Here is a 20,819-nt window from a genome sequence, read left to right on the forward strand (position 1 = left end):
CAGTATTCCTCATATGGGCAAACCCACACTCAATTTCTCCATGTAGGGGCCTAGAGCATGAACGTAGTTTATCATTCATTCAGTCGCGGAGTCATTTCACGCTGCTACAGCTCCTCCGTGGAAAGGAAGAGATCGAGGCGGGGTCCGTGAGAGGGAGGCCCGACGAGAGAACGCAAACTGACGCATCCATTTTTAATGGGCGGTCGGTCTCGTTCACTTTCCGTGAAGGGGGAGGTGGGGTGGGATGGGGGGGCGATGACGCACTGTCTGAGTGAGTGAAGGACCCCTTTTGTCCTCTTGGTTCTTTCGGTAAAGTCACGTGGAAGGGAAAAAATAAAATAATAAAAATAAAACGTAATAAAATAATTCTCACCACGACGTTTCGGCCACAACGCAAGCAGCCGTCATCAGGTGAAGAACAGGTCTGTCGGAAAGACAGCGTCTGACAGAACCAAGAAGATGAATCCCTGCAGTCACGAAAGCTTTAAATCGAAACCCCTTTTTTTATTAAACACAACAACCAGGTCGAAAACGATTTGCTGTAGCAGCTAAGGTCATACTGAGCCATGTAGCTCCTTGCTTCAGAAGCCACGTGGCCATTGCGAGTGATAGCTCAACGGAGCGGCTGATTGTCACCCGCGTGGAAACTTATACGCGGCAGCCGAAGACTCACAAACGCGTGACGTTGATTCTAAGCGTGGAGGCAAATGCCGGAGGACCTGGACAAAAGTCCACGCGAGCACGGAGAGAGAGAGACCCGCAAATTACAAATATACAGCAGCAGGCGTCAGGGTCGGGATCGGACCCACGACCTCCTGTATACCAGGCGAGGTAGTTAACATCTCCACGGGGAGAGGGAGGGAGAGACCCGCAAACTCCAAATATACAGCAGCAGGCGTCAGGGTAGAGATCGGACCCACGATCTCCTGTATACCGGGCGAGGTAGTTAACGTCTCCACGGGGAGAGGGAGGGAGGGAAAGACCCGCAGACTCCAAATATACAGCAGCAGGCGTCAGGGTAGGGATCGAACCCACGATCTCCTGTATACCGGGCGAGGTAGTTAACGTCTCCACGGGGAGAGGGAGGGAGAGACCCGCAAACTCCAAATATACAGCAGCAGGCGTCAGGGTAGAGATCGGACCCACGATCTCCTGTATACCGGGCGAGGTAGTTAACGTCTCCACGGGGAGAGGGAGGGAGAGACCCGCAAACTCCAAATATACAGCAGCAGGCGTCAGGGTAGGGATCAAACCCACGATCTTCTGTATACCGCGCGAGGTAGTTAACATCTCCACGGGGAGAGGGAGGGAGAGACACGCAAACTCCAAATATACAGCAGCAGGCGTCATCAGGGTCGGGATCGAGCCCACGACTTCCTGCATACCAGGCTAGGTAGTTAGCATCTCGCCACCACGGCGTCCTCATGTGTTTGCCGAATAACTCCGTTTAACCGTGGTAACTCAGATGTGTGTGTCTGGTCACTCCTTTAGTGTGGGGAGAGGTGGTGTAGTGGTTAGCGCTACGCTGCGCTACGAACCCGGCGACCCGAGTTCGATTCCCGCTCACGGCCAACACCAGCGACGATTATCTGAACCGGTCCTGGGCCTCCCCGGAGATGTACTCAGCCTCGAATGAGTACCTGGTGCGGTGTGTAAACATCGCCACTGGGGAGACAAAGGCGGCCGGGCGTGGTGCTGGCCACCCACCCCCATCGTTTGCCGTGCCGGCCTTCACAGGTGCTGCTACTCGCTAACAGCACTTGCCCCAACAGTCTGTTAAGGCTACACGGGGGATCTTTGTTTGTTTTGCATTCTCTGCTCCTTTTAGTGCGACAGACTGGGCCATTCTAGCCCAGTGCACGTTTTACCTTTGCACGCAGCCGACTCCTCTTGTCGCGTTAATTATTAAAAGGCCGTAACACGAGGAAGTGTCTCTCTGAACGTGGCTTCTATCTACACGAGCCACACACTACAACTCGATTTGGCGGTCATCTCGACCCCTGGTGTATTAAACGAAACAAATTTTTATTTTATTTTACCCGGTAAGGCCCCACTGGGCTACAAGGCTCTTTTGCAGAAGCGACCTGGCCGCAAGTGATCGCTCAACGAAGCGGCTTATCATGTGGACAGTTTATAGCAGCCAAATCATCTGAACGCGTGATGTTGTTGATCCTAAATGCGGAGGGGAAAACCCGGAGGGCCTGGAGAAAAATCCACGCGACCACGGGAGGAGAGACACCGCAAACTCCAAATATACAGCAACAGGCGTTAGGGTAGCATTCGAACCCACGACCTCCTGTGTACCAGGCGAGGTAGTTAACATCTCACCATGGAGAGAGAGAGACACGCAAACTCCAAATATACAACAGCAGGTGTCAGGGTCGGGATCGAACCCACGACCTCCTGTAGACCAGGCGAGGTCGTTAACATCTCCTAGCCACCGTGATGATGATGAGAGAGACACGCAAACTCCAAATATACAACAGCAGGCGTCAGGGTCGGGATCAAACCCACGACCTCCTGTACACCAGGCGAGGTAGTTAACATCTCCTAGCCACCTCGCCCATCGCTGGGGGTTGCGTTGTTGAACACAGCCGCAATCGGCAAATCCGAGTTCCGCAATCCGGAATGGGTTCACGGCTCGTGACACGACACCCACCCTTTAGTTTTACGTTCCCCTACATCAGCACGAACATTAAACGGGAAGTTTTTTCCAAGGTTAAAAAAAAAAGCTGTCGATTCGAATTTTCGAGTGCTAAAAATATACCCCGTACGACAAACGCACAGAACAACAACAAATGTACGTAGCGTATGGCACTGCAGTTGTATCCGCGTCCACTGCTGTACACTGCAGGAGGACAAATCGGGGCCAGTTGAACGTCACTGCTGCCTCCTCCTCCTCCTCACTGGAGGCTGGGGAGCAACCACGGCGTGGTGACGACCCGGGACGCACGGGGTGGACGAAACGGGGCCCGCGTGTCGTTCTCCTGCGGCGGCGGCCGCGGCGGCGGCGGCAGCAGCAGCAGCAGCCGCAGCAGCAGCAGCAGCCGCAGCAGCAGCCGCAGCAGCCGCAGCAGCAGCAGCCGCAGCAGCAGCAGCAGCAGCGTCGTCGTCGCGAGCAGTGCAGTTGCGACGACGCTGCACGGAAATCTCGAGAATGTTCGAGCCCCGGTGGGCGGGGTGGGGGCATCATCGGCAAGCTGAACCCTCCATACATTGTTAGCGCACGGTCGGCTACGTACGGCGTGGAAGAAGTTCGGCGTGCAGACGTACGAATTGGGCGCGAAGCTGCAAAACCGTGACGGCTGAACCCCACCCCCCCCCCCCCGAGACGGGAGGGTTTGTCGTGTTTCAAAAAATTAACCCGTAAAAAAAAGTTTTTCACTATAAATCCTTTATATGCGCGGCGGCTAGAGTCCTCTCGTCCTCTGGCTTGAGATGGCTGCCACCTATGGGTCAGATGATTGCATTGCACCATTAAGCAATTGGTAATTACATATAATATTTTTGTCCTAAAAAGTGTAAAATTTTGGAAAAAATTTTTCACGAACATTAATTGTCACGCACAACGAGTCTGTGTGCAAAATGTCAGCTCGATTGGATCACGGGAAGTGGGTTAAAAAAACGACCGAAAGATTTGCACGGTCCTAAGCAAGCAAGCAAGCGAACTTAATATAAAGGATTTAAAAAGAAAGGCACGTTTTGCCTCGCTACGCTGCTCGGCTCTGCCACGTGTCCGTCTCCCTGCGCCCGGGGCGAGCGAGGCGCCTTCGAAGGCCGGCACGTGGCGGCGCGCATCACGCACACACACACAGCACCACGCCACCACCTCTCCGGTGGCGAAGTTCACACGGCCAGGTACTCATTTGAGGCCGAGTGGACCTAGGGGAGGCCCAGGGACCAGGTTTCAGAGAAATCGTCACCGCTGTTTGGCGGGGGCCGTGGGCTGTTGGGGACAAGTGCCGGTGGGGGAATCGCAGCGGCACCACCGATGGGAGCCGGCGCTGTGTGGCACACGAGGGGGTTTGGGTGGCACAATGCACAGGGTCTTGTTGCGCACGCACCGAGACGTGTCGAACACGGACCAGAGACTTGAGGTGCCTCTTTTATGAGAAGGTAGCAAACAGAGTCATGGGCGGGTGAACGCGCACGCACACACACACACACAGACAAAGGTCCCCCCCCACTGTTATAGCCTGCAAAGACTGTTGGGACAAGTGCTGCTAGCGAGCACCTATGAGGGCCGGACATTACACAAGAGGATTTGTGTGGTGTGACCAGGGCCACAACCGGCCGCCTTTGTCTTCCCACTGCTGATGTTATATACCACCACGCCGGGATACTCGCTTAAGGCCGAGTCAATCTAGGCGAGGCCAGGACTAGTTGAGACGTTGGCAGTGAGTGGCGCGGTGTGCTAACCACTGCGCCACCGCTCCACACAAAGACAAAGAAACACACGGTGCTACAGTACTCACATACAGACACACTCACACTCACACACACGTGAAGCACACAATCCTAAAACAACGTAGAAAACGCTCAACAAAAGCCCCAAACACAAAGATCCTCCGAGTAGCGCAAGTGTTGATAGCGAACAACTTTGAAGGCCGGCATGGCACACGAGGGGGTGGGTGGCCAGCACCACACCCGGCCGCCTTTACACACCGCGCCAGGTACTCATTTGAGGCCGAGTCGACCTACGGGTGGCCCAGGACCGATTCAAATATTCGCGCACTGTTGTTGGCCGTGAGCGGGAATCGAACTCGCGGCGCTGGGTTCGTAACGCAGTGCGCTCACCGCTACAACGCTACCGAACACACTCACACACACACAACCATCACACACACACACACACAACCATCACTCACACACATACACCTAACCATCACACACACACACACACAACCATCACTCACACACACACAACCATCACTCACACAGCTAACCATCACACACACACAACCATCACACACACACACACACAACCATCACTCACACACACCACCTAACCATCACACACACACAAATACCTAACCATCACACACACACACAACCATCACACACACAACCATCACACACACACACCACCTAACCATCACACACACACAAATACCTAACCATCACACATACACCTAACCATCACACACACATACACAACCATCACTCACACACCCACCTAACCATCACACACACACACAACCATCACTCACACAGCTAACCATCACACACACACACACACAACCATCACTCACACCCACCACCTAACCATCACACACACAACCATCACTCACACAGCTAACCATCACACACACACCTAACCATCACACACACACACACACAACCATCACTCACACACCCACCTAACCATCACACACACACAAATACCTAACCATCACACACACACACACAACCATCACTCACACAGCTAACCATCACACACACACCTAACCATCACACACACACACACACAACCATCACTCACACACCCACCTAACCATCACACACACACAAATACCTAACCATCACACACACACACACAACCATCACTCACACAGCTAACCATCACACACACACCTAACCATCACACACACACACACACAACCATCACTCACACACACTACCTAACCATCACACACACACAAATACCTAACCATCACACACACAACCATCTCACACACACACACACACCACCTAACCATCACACACACACAACCATCACTCACACACCCACCTAACCATCACACACACACACAACCATCACTCACACACCCACCTAACCATCACACACACACAAATACCTAACCATCACACACACAGCTAACCATCATACACACAGACCACCTAACCATCACACACACACAAACCTAACCATCACACACACACCACCTAACCATCACACACCACCTAACCATCACGCACACACACCCATCACACGCAAAATTATCCACAAAAAAGCAGGCATCGTCGATCGTACGCAGCAAAGCGTGTGCCAACAACCTACTTGCCCCGCTGCCCGCTAACCTGTGCCCTCCGCTCTTAGGACGCCAGTGTGTGGATTTCCTTCCCACCCCCCTCGGCATCCGACATCACAATTCCGTAATCGATCCGTGGCTTTGCTCGGCCCACGGCAACGACGCAACCCCAACCCCCCCTCGTTGCTCAGGAATAATCAGGAGCGCCGTTTGTGCGGGCGGTGAATGAAACGAGGGCTGATAAGCGGGCGACGGTCTCTACGGAAGGGGGGCCCCCACTGCTGCCGCGTCTACGCTAGGGCTCAATGAGCGCCTTCCCAATGGCTGGGTCCAGCTTTTAAATCATCATCATCATCTCGATTGAAAAGTTACTTCTTGAGAACCGCTTTGTGCGTTTAGCTCGTTGTCCTTTCGCCGCACCTCCGATGTAGCACGGTTGGCTACGTGCGGTGCGAAAGAAGCCCGGCGTACTTGCCATGCAGCGATAATAACCTCCCTGCCGATGTCAGGAAGCCACTCGAGCTTATGCACTTTTAAATCATCAAAGTTATTTCTAAAAAAAAATGCTGTTTGCGTTTCGTGTTTTTTTTGTCCTTCCTCCGCTTGGCTACGTACGGTGCCAAAGAAGTGCAACACACGTGCGTACGCGTGTACGTACGTGCGTTATACATACGTGTGTGTGTACGCGTGTACGTGTGCGTACGTGTGTACGTACGTGTGTGCGTACGTACGTAATACGTACGTGTGTACGTACGTGTGTGCGTACGCGTGTGCGTACGCGTGTGCGTACGTACGTAATACGTGCGTGCGAACACGTGCGTGCGAACACGTGCGTGCGAACACGTGCGTGCGAACACGTGCGTGCGAACACGTGCGTGCGAACACGTGCGTGCGAACACGTGCGTGCGAACACGTGCGTGCGAACGTATGCGCGTACGTGTGTGCGTGCGTGTGAGCGTACGACGAGCGACCAACACGCAGGTGACGAGAAGGAAACGGGGCGCTGTTTGGACGGCGCGCGTGTCGCGGCTGGGCGCCAACGTGAACACTGCAAGTGGCGAACTGAGCGCGTTGGCTCGGGACGCAGGACGGTGGCAACACACGAGGGAATGTGGAGTGGACACCCACAGGGCTATCTGCCCCTCGGATCGTGATGATAAAAAGAACGATTTAACATTGCTTCCACAACCCATCAGTCGCACGCACGGCGTTCTTATGGGAGTGCAAAATGTCAGTAGCATCTTCTTAGGTTTTTTCGGTAAAGTCACGTAGGTAAAACATCAAAATTAATAAAAATAAAATAAAATAAAAATCACGACGTTTATTTTATTTTATTTTTTATTAATTTTAATGTTTTACCTACGTGACTTTACCGAAAAAACCTAAGAATATGAATCCTTGCAGTCACGAAAGCTTCAAATCTAGAGTCAGTAGCATCGACGCGGTGGCGGCTACGAGATGTTGAATACCTCGCCTGGTGTGCAGGAGGTCGTGGGTTCGATCACGACCCTGACGACGCCTGCTGTATATTTGGAGTTTGCGGTGTCTCTCTCTCTCTCTCTCCCCGTGGAGATGTTAACTACCTCGCCTGGTGTACGGGAGGTCGTGGGTTCGATCCCGACCCTGATGACGCCTGCTATATATTTGGAGTTTGCGGTGTTTCTCTCCCCGTGGTGAGATGTTGACTACCTCGCCTGGTGGGCAGGAGGTCGTGGGTTCAATCACGACCCTGACGACGCCTGCTGCTGTATATTTTGAGTTTGCGTGTCTCTCTCTCCCCGTGGAGATGTTAACTCCCTCGCCTGGTGTGCAGGAGGTTGTGGGTTCGATCACGACCCTGATGACGCCTGCTGTAGATTTGGAGTTTGCGGTGTCTCTCTCTCTCTCTCCCCGTGGAGATGTTGACTACCTCGCCTGGTGTACGGGAGGTTGTGAGTTCGATCCCGACCCTGACGATGCCTGCTGCTGTATATTTGGAGTTTGTAGCGTCTCTCTTCCCCGTGGTCGCGTGGATTTTTCTCCGGGTCTTCCGGTTTTTTCCTCCACGTTTAGAATCAATGTGTGCGTTCAGAGTATGTGGTCACTGCTTTAAATGTCCACGTGATGATGAAGCCACTTCGTTGAGCTATCGTTTGTGGTGGCCAGGTCACTTCTGAAAAAGAGCGACACGGCTCAGTGGGACCTTACCTGGTCAAATTAAAATAGTTTAGTTCCGTAACTTTCTTTTAGAACGAGTTTAGCAAACACAAAAAACACTCGCACAGCCGCGGATTACGCAAAAAATTGATTACGTAAAAGATTTTGGCCAACTTGCGTTGCGTGTCTTCAGAAGCGTTTAAATTAGCCGACGGGAAAGCTGTCAAGGCAAAGATTAATTTAGCTCATCGGCAAATACCGCCGATTTGGGCAACGCTCTTATCAGTGTTGGCCGGATTTTCTCTCTCCGGTCAACTCCCGAACAGCAACGCAGCTGTGACGTCTAGATCTTTCGTGCGAGAAACACCCCGACCCCTGCAGGTAAAACCCAGCGGAGCCTGCACTCGCTCGACGCAGCAGCGGGCGGAGGGGCGGCAAACGAACGACACTGGAAGGGGAATCTCGCCGGCTCCATCCTCGCACCGCAGAGCCCTGGCGGGAGGGAGGAGGGGGTGGGGGGAGGCCTCTTCATCCAGCAGTGGCTTGACAAAGGGTCCATTGAAAGTTACAAACGTTGTTATCGTTGTCATCGGTCTGACCGGTGGCGCGCGCGTCTTTGCGCCGTGCGAGAGGAGAGGGTTTAAAACGCAGCACGGGCGAGCGAGCGAGTGAGTGAGCGGGTGAGCGAGCGAGTGAGCGGGCGAGCGAGCGAGTGAGCGGGCGGGCGAGCGAGCGGGCGAGCGAGCGAGTGAGCGAGCGGGCGAGCGGGTGAGCGAGTGGGCGAGCAGGCGAGCGGGCGAGGAGAGCGAGGAGAGGGTTAACGCAAGACGCAGCGGGCGTCGAGGACGCCGCCTGAATTATTCACTGGCGCTCCGCAATGTTGCCCAGACAAGGCTGGGGGGTTGGGGGGGGGAGGGTGTGCGGGATTTAAACGGCGAGCCGGCCATAATGATGCGCCTGCCCCCCCCCCCCGTCTCCGCCCCCTTGTGTGTGGTCGAGTGTGCCGGTTACAAGGCGGGTGAAGGCGGCGTCGTGGAGAGTGGGGGGGGGGTCACGCGCGGTGGACCAGCAGGCCGGAGGGTCGCCCTGCCCCCCCCCTCCCCCGTCCTCGGCAGTAGCTCTGTGGAGTCCGCTTCCGCGGCGGGTCGTTCGCCAACGGCGCGCCCTGCGGAGCGTCCCAATGGATTCGTGACCACGTGACGCGACGCTGGGATGAAGCTGGGGGGGGGGGGTGGTGGGGGGGTGGCTGACGAAGGATAAATTTAACTTTTTAAACGCGCGCCCAGAACGCTCGCGCGCTCGTGCGCGGGAACGGAGCGTGGGTGAATTGAATTTCTTGCCGAAGCTTGAAGGGAGCTGACACGAGCTCTCAGACGCTCGAACACCCACACTTGCACACGCACGCGCACACGCGCACGCGCGCAACTCGCGTTTGTACGCGCACACAAAAGATCCCCCGTGTAGCCTTAACAGACTGTTGGGGCAAGTGCTGTTAGCGAGCACCTGTGAAGGCCGGAACGGTATACGGCCGCTCCGTTCCCCTCCTCTCAACGAAAATCTCGCACCTCGCTTCTTCGGAACTGCTTCTCGTGTTTAGTTTGTCGCCTTTACCCAGTCCCAGCCCCCCCCCCCCCGCACCTCCGATTAGCGCGGTTGGCTACGTGCAGCGCGCAAAAGAAGAAGTTCGTACGTAGAAACGTAGGTGCACACGCATGTCGCTGTTCGTAAGTCGGGTGTTCGTAAGTGCGGGTGTCTGTAAGTCGAGGACCGCCTGTACATACAGCCGTCATCTCTCGCTCTCTCGCTACGAGCGTCGGAGGCGCGATGTTTCAAGTCGACGTGATTGTGTTGCTGTTATGATTGCTGCAACACAATGCAGGTCAATTATACTTCCAAGCCGATGAGAGGCCATCGACACAACAAGTTTCCTTTGAAGAGAAGACCCAGGAAGTTGAGGGCACTCAGACACACTCGAGCACGCACGCACGCAAGCACTCACACGCCAATATACACTCACACACATCCACGTTCACACACACACACATCCACGTTCACACACACACACACTCACCAATACACACTCACACACATCCACGTTCACACACACACACATCCACGTTCACACACACACACACACACTCACCAATACACACTCACACACATCCACGTTCACACACACACACTCACCAACACACACTCACACACATCCACGTTCACACACACACACTCACACACCAATACACACTCACATGCCAATATACACTCACACACATCCACGTTCACACACACACTCACACACCAATACACACTCACACGCCAATATACACTCACACACATCCACGTTCACACACACACACTCACACACCAATACACACTCACACACATTGACGTTCACACACACACACTCACACGCCAATATACACTCACACACATCCACGTTCACACACACACACTCACACACCAATACACACTCACACACATCCACGTCCACACACACACTCACACACCAATACACACAGACAGATCCACATACACACACACACAGATCCACATACACACACACACAGATCCACATACACACACACACAGATCCATATTCACACACGCACGCACTCACACGTAAACACACACAGATCCACATTCACACACGCACACACAGATCCACATACACACACACAGATCCACATTCACACACACTCACGCGTGAACACACACAGACCCACATTCACACACACACACACAGATCCACATTCACACACACACACACACAGATCCACATTCACACACACACACATCCACATTCACACACACACACAATCACACGTGAACACACACAGATCCACATTCACACACACACGCACGCACTCACACGTGAACACACACAGACCCACATTCACACACACACACACAGATCCACATTCACACACACACACACAGATCCACATTCACACACACACACATCCACATTCACACACACACAATCACACGTGAACACACACAGATCCACATTCACACACACACACTCACACACCAATACACACTCACACACATCCACATTCACACACACACGCACGCACTCACACGTGAACACACACAGATCCACATTCACACACACACGCACGCACTCACGCGTGAACACACAGATCAGCATTCACACACACACACTCACGCGTGAACACACACAGATCCACATTCACACACACACAGATCCACATTCACACACACGCACACAGATCCACATTCACACACACACACACACAGATCCACATTCACACACACACACAGATCCACATTCACACACACACACAGATCCACATTCACACACACACAGATCCACATACACACACACACACAGATCCACATTCACACACACACACAGATCCACATTCACACACACACACAGATCCACATTCACACACACAGATCCACATACACACACACAGATCCACATTCACACACACACACAGATCCACATTCACACACACACACAGATCCACATTCACACACACACACAGATCCACATTCACACACACACACAGATCCACATTCACACACACACACAGATCCACATTCACACACACACACAGATCCACATTCACACACACACAGATCCACATTCACACACACACAGATCCACATACACAGATCCACATTCACACACGCACGCACTCACGCGTGAACACACACAGATCCACATTCACACACACACAGATCCACATTCACACACACGCACACAGATCCACATTCACACACACACACAGATCCACATTCACACACACACACAGATCCACATTCACACACACACAGATCCACATACACACACACACAGATCCACATTCACACACACACACAGATCCACATTCACACACACACACAGATCCACATTCACACACACAGATCCACATTCACACACACACACACAGATCCACATTCACACACACACACAGATCCACATTCACACACACACACAGATCCACATTCACACACACACAGATCCACATACACAGATCCACATTCACACACACACACAGATCCACATTCACACACACACACAGATCCACATTCACACACACACACAGATCCACATTCACACACACACAGATCCACATTCACACACGCACACAGATCCACATTCACACATACACAGGTCCACATTCACACACGCACACAGATCCACACGCACGCATTCACGCGTGAACACACACAGATCCACATTCACACATACACAGATCCACATTCACACACGCACACAGATCCACACGCACGCATTCACGCGTGAACACACACAGATCCACATTCACACATACACAGATCCACATTCACACACGCACACAGATCCACACGCACGCATTCACGCGTGAACACACGCTAGGACACGCACAATGATGCTCCTTCACACAAAGAGTCACATCCGTCTATGACTGTACAGCGCTGTGTAGCCTATAGAGGGAAGTTCTCTTAGCAAGCAGCAGTAGCAGCAGCACCTATGAAGGCCGGCACGGCACACGAGGGGGGGTGGGTGGCCAGCACCACGCCCGGCCGCCTTTGTCTCCCCAGTGGCGATGATTACCACACCAAACGAGGCAACTCACTTGAGGCCGAGTCGACCTAGGGGAGGCACAGAGCCGGTTATCATGTTCGTTGCGAGCGCGAGTCAAGCTCGGGTCGCCGGGTTCCGTGTGCTAAGCACCGCGCCACCGCTCCCCACCCAGTGGTACAGTACAGTATATGCTTGGGCACACGACGGTAAATGGTCATTTCCGTAGCAACCCTGGGACGTTGGGGGAAATTCCACATTCCTATGGCGGAGGCGAGTCTATCCGTAGGAGAACCGCTGGCGAATTCCCGCAAACCGGTATTGTCGCTTGTGTTGACAGGATGATTGCTGATGACGATGAGGAATGGTGATGACAGTGATGATGATTGCTGATGACAGTGATGATGATGATTGCTGATGACAATGATGATGATGATTGCTGATGACGACGATGATTGCTGATGACAATGATGATGATGATTGCTGATGACGACGATGATTGCTGATGACAATGATGATGATTGCTGCTGATGATGATGACGATTGCTGATGACGATGATGATGATGAGGGATTAATTTTCTCCGAATGTTTTCCAGGCGTCTGGCAGGCCGGAGCGGGCACCTGTCCCGCTCCTCCAGCCACAGCGGAGAGGGGTCCTGAACGTGGGGGTGCCATTGACGATGGTGGCGGTGTCAATGGTGATGATGTTGGTGACGATGGCGATGACCATAGCGATGATGATGGTGGTGCTGATGATGGCGACAGTGATGATAGTGGTGGTGATGGTGGCGATGGTGATGATGATGGTGGTGGTGATGACGGTGGCGATGACGATGGCGATGATGATGATCGTGGTGGTGATGACAGTGGCGATGGAGGTGGCGATGACGGTGGCGATGACGATGATGATGGTGATGGCGGTGGCGATGACGATAGTGATGCTGGTGGCGATGACGATGGTGATGATGACGGTGGTGATGATGACGGTGGCGATGATGACGGTGGCGATGATGATGGTGATGACGATGGTGGTGGCGATGACGATAGTGATGCTGGTGGCGATGACGATGGTGATGATGACGGTGGTGATGATGACGGTGGCGATGATGATGGTGATGACGATGGTGGTGGCGATGATGGTGGTGGCGATGGTGATGATGGTGATGACGATGGTGTTGGTGATGACGGTGGCGATGACGATGATAGTGGCGGTGATGACAGTGGCGATGGAGGTGGTGATGATGATGGTGATGATGATGGTGTTGGTGATGACGGTGGCGATGACGATGATAGTGGTGATGATGGTGGCGATGACGATAGTGATGGTGGTGGTGATGACGATGATGATGGCGATGACGATGATGATGGCGATGACCGCGGGTGGCCTTTCTCGCCGAACGCGTTTTTCGCTGACAACTGAACTTCTTCAGGAGCGCGTCTGCACACTTGGCGCATGAAACGGCGACCTGCGGTGCAAAACGTACAAAACCGTCGGGAATATTCGGTGGAACCCAGCGATGGGTACCGTATCCAACACTCCCAGAGAGCCGGGCAGTACACGCGGCAGACGCGGGCAGAGCAAACTCAAACTACTTGACTATTTTTATTTCATTTTATTTAACCAGCTAAGGCCCCCGTGAGCGATGTAGTTAGTAGCTGTTGTTTTCAGAACCGACCTGGCTATCACACAATGATAGCTCAGCGAAGTTGCTCAACGTCGTGTGAACATCAAGCCTGACCCTGACATTAAGCCTAACCCTAACCCTATTATTAAACCCAACCATAACCCTCACGTCAAACCCAACCCTTGTTGAGTGTGTTGTCCCTTCCCCGCACCTCCGATTAAGCACGGTTGGGCAACGTATGGTGCGAAAGAAGTCCAACGCCATGCAAGTTCAACACACATTACAGCAGCCAAAGACTCTGAACGCGTGATGTCGTCGACTCTTCATGTGGAGGGAAAAAACCGGAGGACCCGGAGAAAAATCCACGCGACCGCAGGGAGAGAGAGAGAGACAGAGACACGCAAACGCCAAATACACAGCAGCAGCAGAAGCAGGCATCGTCAGAGTCAGGATCGAACCCACGACCTCCTGCGTACCAGGCGAGGCAGTTGACATCTCATCGCCACCGTGGCGTTTTGCAACTCGCCGCAGGCTCCCGCGACTGCCGTTCCGACTGACGACTGATTTGCCGGGCGAGGAGATCGCCGCGTTCAGCATCAGCAGCAGCGGCGGCGGCGGCAGCAGCAGCAGCATCAGCAGCAGCAGCAGCAGGAGCAGCAGCAGCAGCAGCAGCAGCAGCAGGAACAGCGGCAGCAGTAGCAGCAGCGGCGCCACGGGTCGTGCCGTTGGAGAGCGATCCGTTGCACAAAAGACGTCTTCTTCTTGGTTCTTTCGGTAAAGTCACGTAGAAGGGTAATAATATATTTATTTTTATTGTTATTATTTTATTATTTCCCTTCTACGTGATGACTTTACCGAAAGAACCAAGAAGATGAATCCCTGCTGCAGTCACGAAAGAAGCTTTCAATCGAAAAGACGTCTTGACGATTCGTGGTTGCAACCGGCATCGTGGTCGTCGTCGTCCGTCGGGTAAACCACCACGACGACTGAGACGTCGCACCGGGGGATGTCACCCACCGTGAATGACCGAGGCCTGCGGCTGGTGACCGCGACCAGAGGGCTACAGCAGACAGAGCATTGGTGCCGTGTCCGCTGTTCCTCCTCCCCTTGTGTGGAAGGAGGGCAAAGCCCACCCCAGTGGGTTCACCGTGCGGTCCGTAGCTTTGGTAGCATGGCCACAGTCGCACCGCGAATGTGGCTTGTCTTGAATGCGTCTCTACGAGTGTGTATGTAGCTCTCTGTGTCTCCATGTATCTCTGTGTGTCTCCGTGTATCTCTACAATTCTCTATGCATCTCTATGAGTGTGTATGTAGCTCTCTGTGTCTCCATGTAACTCTCTCTGTGTCTCCGTGTGACTCTCTGTCTCCATGTATCTCTAGGAGTCCCTATGCATCTCTATGAGTGTGTATGTATCTCTCTGTGTCTCCATGTAACTCTGTGTGTCTCCGTGTATCTCTACAATTCTCTACGTATCTCTATGCATCTCTATGAGTGTGTATGTAGCTCTCTGTGTCTCCATGTAACTCTGTGTGTCTCCGTGTATCTCTACAATTCTCTACGTATCTCTATGCATCTCTATGAGTGTGTATGTATCTCTCTGTGTCTCCATGTATCTCTGTGTGTCTCAGTGTATCTCTACAATTCTCTACGTATCTCTATGCATCTCTATGAGTGTGTATGTAGCTCTCTGTGTCTCCATGTAACTCTGTGTGTCTCCGTGTATCTCTACAATTCTCTACGTATCTCTATGCATCTCTATGAGTGTGTATGTATCTCTCTGTGTCTCCATGTATCTCTGTGTGTCTCAGTGTATCTCTACAATTCTCTACGTATCTCTATGCATCTCTATGAGTGTGTATGTAGCTCTCTGTGTCTCCATGTAACTCTGTGTGTCTCCGTGTATCTCTACAATTCTATACGTATCTCTATGCATCTCTATGAGTGTGTATGTATCTCTCTGTGTCTCCATATATCTCTTTGTGTCTCAGTGTATCTCTACAATTCTCTACGTATCTCTATGCATCTCTATGAGTGTGTATGTAGCTCTCTGTGTCTCCATGTAACTCTGTGTGTCTCCGTGTATCTCTACAATTCTCTACGTATCTCTATGCATCTCTATGAGTGTGTATGTATCTCTCTGTGTCTCCATGTAACTCTGTGTGTCTCCGTGTATCTCTACAATTATCTATGTAGAGTCCCTATGCATCTCTATGAGTGTGTATGTATCTCTGTGTCTCTGTGTATCTCTACAATTCTCTATGAGTCTCTATGCATCTCTATGAGTGTGTATGTATCTCTCTGTGTCTCCGTGTATCTCTACGATTCTCTGTGTAGAGTCCCTATGCATCTCTATGAGTGTGTATGTATCTCTCTGTGTCTCTGTGTATCTCTCTGTCTCCATGTATCTCTACGATTCTCTACGAGTCTCTATGCATCTCTATGAGTGTGTATGTATCTCTCTGTGTCTCTGTGTATCTCTACAATTCTCTGTGTAGAGTCCCTATGCATCTCTATGAGTGTGTATGTATCTCTCTGTGTCTCCATGTATCTCTACGATTCTCTGTGTAGAGTCCCTATGCATCTCTATGAGTGTGTATGTATCTCTCTGTGTCTCTGTGTATCTCTCTGTCTCCATGTATCTTTACGATTCTCTACGAGTCTCTATGCATCTCTATGAGTGTGTATGTATCTCTCTGTGTCTCTGTGTATCTCTCTGTCTCCATGTATCTCTACGATTCTCTACGAGTCTCTATGCATCTCTATGAGTGTGTATGTATCTCTCTGTGTCTCCGTGTATCTCTACGATTCTCTGTGTAGAGTCCCTATGCATCTCTATGAGTGTGTATGTATCTCTCTGTGTCTCTGTGTATCTCTACAATTCTCTGTGTAGAGTCCCTATGCATCTCTATGAGTGTGTATGTATCTCTCTGTGTCTCCATGTATCTCTACGATTCTCTGTGTAGAGTCCCTATGCATCTCTATGAGTGTGTATGTATCTCTCTGTGTCTCTGTGTATCTCTACAATTCTCTGTGTAGAGTCCCTATGCATCTCTATGAGTGTGTATGTATCTCTCTGTGTCTCTGTGTATCTCTCTGTCTCCATGTATCTCTACGATTCTCTACGAGTCTCTATGCATCTCTATGAGTGTGTATGTATCTCTCTGTGTCTCCGTGTATCTCTACGATTCTCTGTGTAGAGTCCCTATGCGTCTCTATGAGTGTGTATGTATCTCTCTGTGTCTCCGTGTATCTCTACGATAGTCTGTGTAGAGTCCCTATGCATCTCTATGAGTGTGTATGTATCTCTCTGTGTCTCCGTGTATCTCTACGATTCTCTGTGTAGAGTCCCTATGCATCTCTATGAGTGTGTATGTATCTCTCTGTGTCTCCGTGTATCTCTACGATTCTCTGTGTAGAGTCCCTATGCATCTCTATGAGTGTGTATGTATCTCTCTGTGTCTCCGTGTATCTCTACGATTCTCTGTGTAGAGTCCCTATGCGTCTCTATGAGTGTGTATGTATCTCTCTGTGTCTCCGTGTATCTCTACGATAGTCTGTGTAGAGTCCCTATGCATCTCTATGAGTGTGTATGTATCTCTCTGTGTCTCCGTGTATCTCTATGATTCTCTGTGTAGAGTCCCTATGCATCTCTATGAGTGTGTATGTATCTCTCTGTGTCTCCGTGTATCTCTACGATTCTCTGTGTAGAGTCCCTATGCATCTCTATGAGTGTGTATGTATCTCTCTGTGTCTCTGTGTATCTCTACGATTCTCTGTGTAGAGTCCCTATGCGTCTCTATGAGTGTGTATGTATCTCTCTGTGTCTCCGTGTATCTCTACGATAGTCTGTGTAGAGTCCCTATGCATCTCTATGAGTGTGTATGTATCTCTCTGTGTCTCCGTGTATCTCTATGATTCTCTGTGTAGAGTCCCTATGCATCTCTATGAGTGTGTATGTATCTCTCTGTGTCTCCGTGTATCTCTACGATTCTCTGTGTAGAGTCCCTATGCATCTCTATGAGTGTGTATGTATCTCTCTGTGTCTCTGTGTATCTCTACGATTCTCTGTGTAGAGTCCCTATGCATCTCTATGAGTGTGTATGTATCTCTCTGTGTCTCTGTGTATCTCTCTGTGTCTCCATGTATCTCTACGATAGTCTGTGTAGAGTCCCTATGCATCTCTATGAGTGTGTATGTATCTCTCTGTGTCTCCGTGTATCTCTACGATTCTCTGTGTAGAGTCCCTATGCATCTCTATGAGTGTGTATGTATCTCTCTGTGTCTCCGTGTATCTCTACGATTCTCTGTGTAGAGTCCCTATGCATCTCTATGAGTGTGTATGTATCTCTCTGTGTCTCCGTGTATCTCTACGATTCTCTGTGTAGAGTCCCTATGCATCTCTATGAGTGTGTATGTATCTCTCTGTGTCTCTGTGTATCTCTACGATTCTCTGTGTAGAGTCCCTATGCATCTCTATGAGTGTGTATGTATCTCTCTGTGTCTCTGTGTATCTCTCTGTGTCTCCATGTATCTCTACGATAGTCTGTGTAGAGTCCCTATGCATCTCTATGAGTGTGTATGTATCTCTCTGTGTCTCCGTGTATCTCTACGATTCTCTGTGTAGAGTCCCTATGCATCTCTATGAGTGTGTATGTATCTCTCTGTGTCTCCGTGTATCTCTACGATTCTCTGTGTAGAGTCCCTATGCATCTCTATGAGTGTGTATGTATCTCTCTGTGTCTCCGTGTATCTCTACGATTCTCTGTGTAGAGTCCCTATGCATCTCTATTAGTGTGTATGTATCTCTCTGTGTCTCTGTGTATCTCTACAATTCTCTACGAGTCCCTATGCATCTCTATGAGTGTGTATGTATCTCTCTGTGTCTCTGTGTATCTCTCTGTGTCTCCATGTATCTCTACGATTCTCTGTGTAGAGTCCCTATGCATCTCTATGAGTGTGTATGTATCTCTCTGTGTCTCCGTGTATCTCTACGATTCTCTGTGTAGAGTCCCTATGCATCTCTATGAGTGTGTATGTATCTCTCTGTGTCTCCGTGTATCTCTACGATTCTCTGTGTAGAGTCCCTATGCATCTCTATGAGTGTGTATGTATCTCTCTGTGTCTCCGTGTATCTCTACGATTCTCTGTGTAGAGTCCCTATGCATCTCTATGAGTGTGTATGTATCTCTCTGTGTCTCCGTGTATCTCTACGATTCTCTGTGTAGAGTCCCTATGCATCTCTATGAGTGTGTATGTATCTCTCTGTGTCTCTGTGTATCTCTCTGTGTCTCCATGTATCTCTACGATTCTCTGTGTAGAGTCCCTATGCATCTCTATGAGTGTGTATGTATCTCTCTGTGTCTCCGTGTATCTCTACGATTCTCTGTGTAGAGTCCCTATGCATCTCTATGAGTGTGTATGTATCTCTCTGTGTCTCTGTGTATCTCTACGATTCTCTGTGTAGAGTCCCTATGCATCTCTATGAGTGTGTATGTATCTCTCTGTGTCTCCGTGTATCTCTACGATTCTCTGTGTAGAGTCCCTATGCATCTCTATGAGTGTGTATGTATCTCTCTGTGTCTCCATGTATCTCTACGATTCTCTGTGTAGAGTCCCTATGCATCTCTATGAGTGTGTATGTATCTCTCTGTGTCTCCGTGTATCTCTACGATTCTCTGTGTAGAGTCCCTATGCGTCTCGATGTCGTGCTCACTAGCGGGTTCACAGTTTGGGTCGCTTGGCCACAATCGCAGACGAATGTGGCTCGTGCCTTTCATTGTTTCCGTCATTGGCGAGTGCCGGATTACAAACTGCGTGCGCGCAAACATCGCCACCACCATCGTCACCAGCGCCACCACCAACGTCAACCACCACCAAACACCACCACCACCACCGCCACAACCAACCACCACGACGCGTCGCCTTACCTGAGGCTGATCGTACGTGGGAAGAGGTTGTCTTGGCTGGAGGCGCCACGTCAACCCGGCACAAGTCCACGCGTTGGTGGGTGGTGGGTGGGGGGGGGGACAGGGGGTGGTGGGGGGGGACAGGGTGTGGGGGGGGGGAGGACACGATCGGCTGTCAGCAAGCGAGCGGAGCGACCCACGACAACGATTGCCGTAACAATTCATTCAATAACGGCGGGCGGGCGGGCAGCCGTCGGTCGGGCACAAGCCGCAATGACGGACGCGGACAAAGAGCGACGGGAACAAAAGGCGGAACCAGAGGGACCCTCCCCGCACACCTGGTTGTCATGGCGACACGGGCTTGGTCCCCTCCCTCCCACCAGCCCCCACCAATATCCTTACCTGGCTACCCACCCCCTGCACCCCACCGCCCCCCCCCCTCTCTCTCTCCTCCTCCCCCCTCGCCCGTGCCGTGGCTGTCTCCGCCACAAACACTACTTCTGCGCTAACCGTGTTGTGTGTCTGTGCGTGTGTGTGTGTGTCTGTCTGTGCGTGTGTGTCTGTGCGTGTGTGTCTGTGCGTGTGTGTCTGTGCCTGTGTGTCTGTGCGTGTGTGTCTGTGTGTCTGTGTGTGTGTCTGTG

The 20,819-nt window shown here is 51.5% G+C and overlaps 1 protein-coding gene across 1 annotated transcript in view; it reads right to left on the reverse strand.

Moving 5' to 3' along the window:
* The window catches only part of LOC144945079 (rap1 GTPase-activating protein 1-like), a 151,891-nt gene extending 131,358 nt beyond the window's left edge, over positions 1-20,533 (reverse strand). The window contains 2 exon segments of the mRNA XM_078873322.1: positions 20,200-20,235; positions 20,517-20,533. Of these exon segments, the coding sequence (XP_078729448.1) occupies positions 20,200-20,235; positions 20,517-20,527 (47 nt within the window). The 5' untranslated portion in view covers positions 20,528-20,533.
* Between the last annotated feature and the right edge of the window lie 286 nt (positions 20,534-20,819).

This window comes from Lampetra fluviatilis, chromosome 36 (genome assembly GCF_964198595.1).
Source record: "Lampetra fluviatilis chromosome 36, kcLamFluv1.1, whole genome shotgun sequence".
Classification (NCBI taxonomy): Eukaryota; Metazoa; Chordata; class Hyperoartia; order Petromyzontiformes; family Petromyzontidae; genus Lampetra; species Lampetra fluviatilis.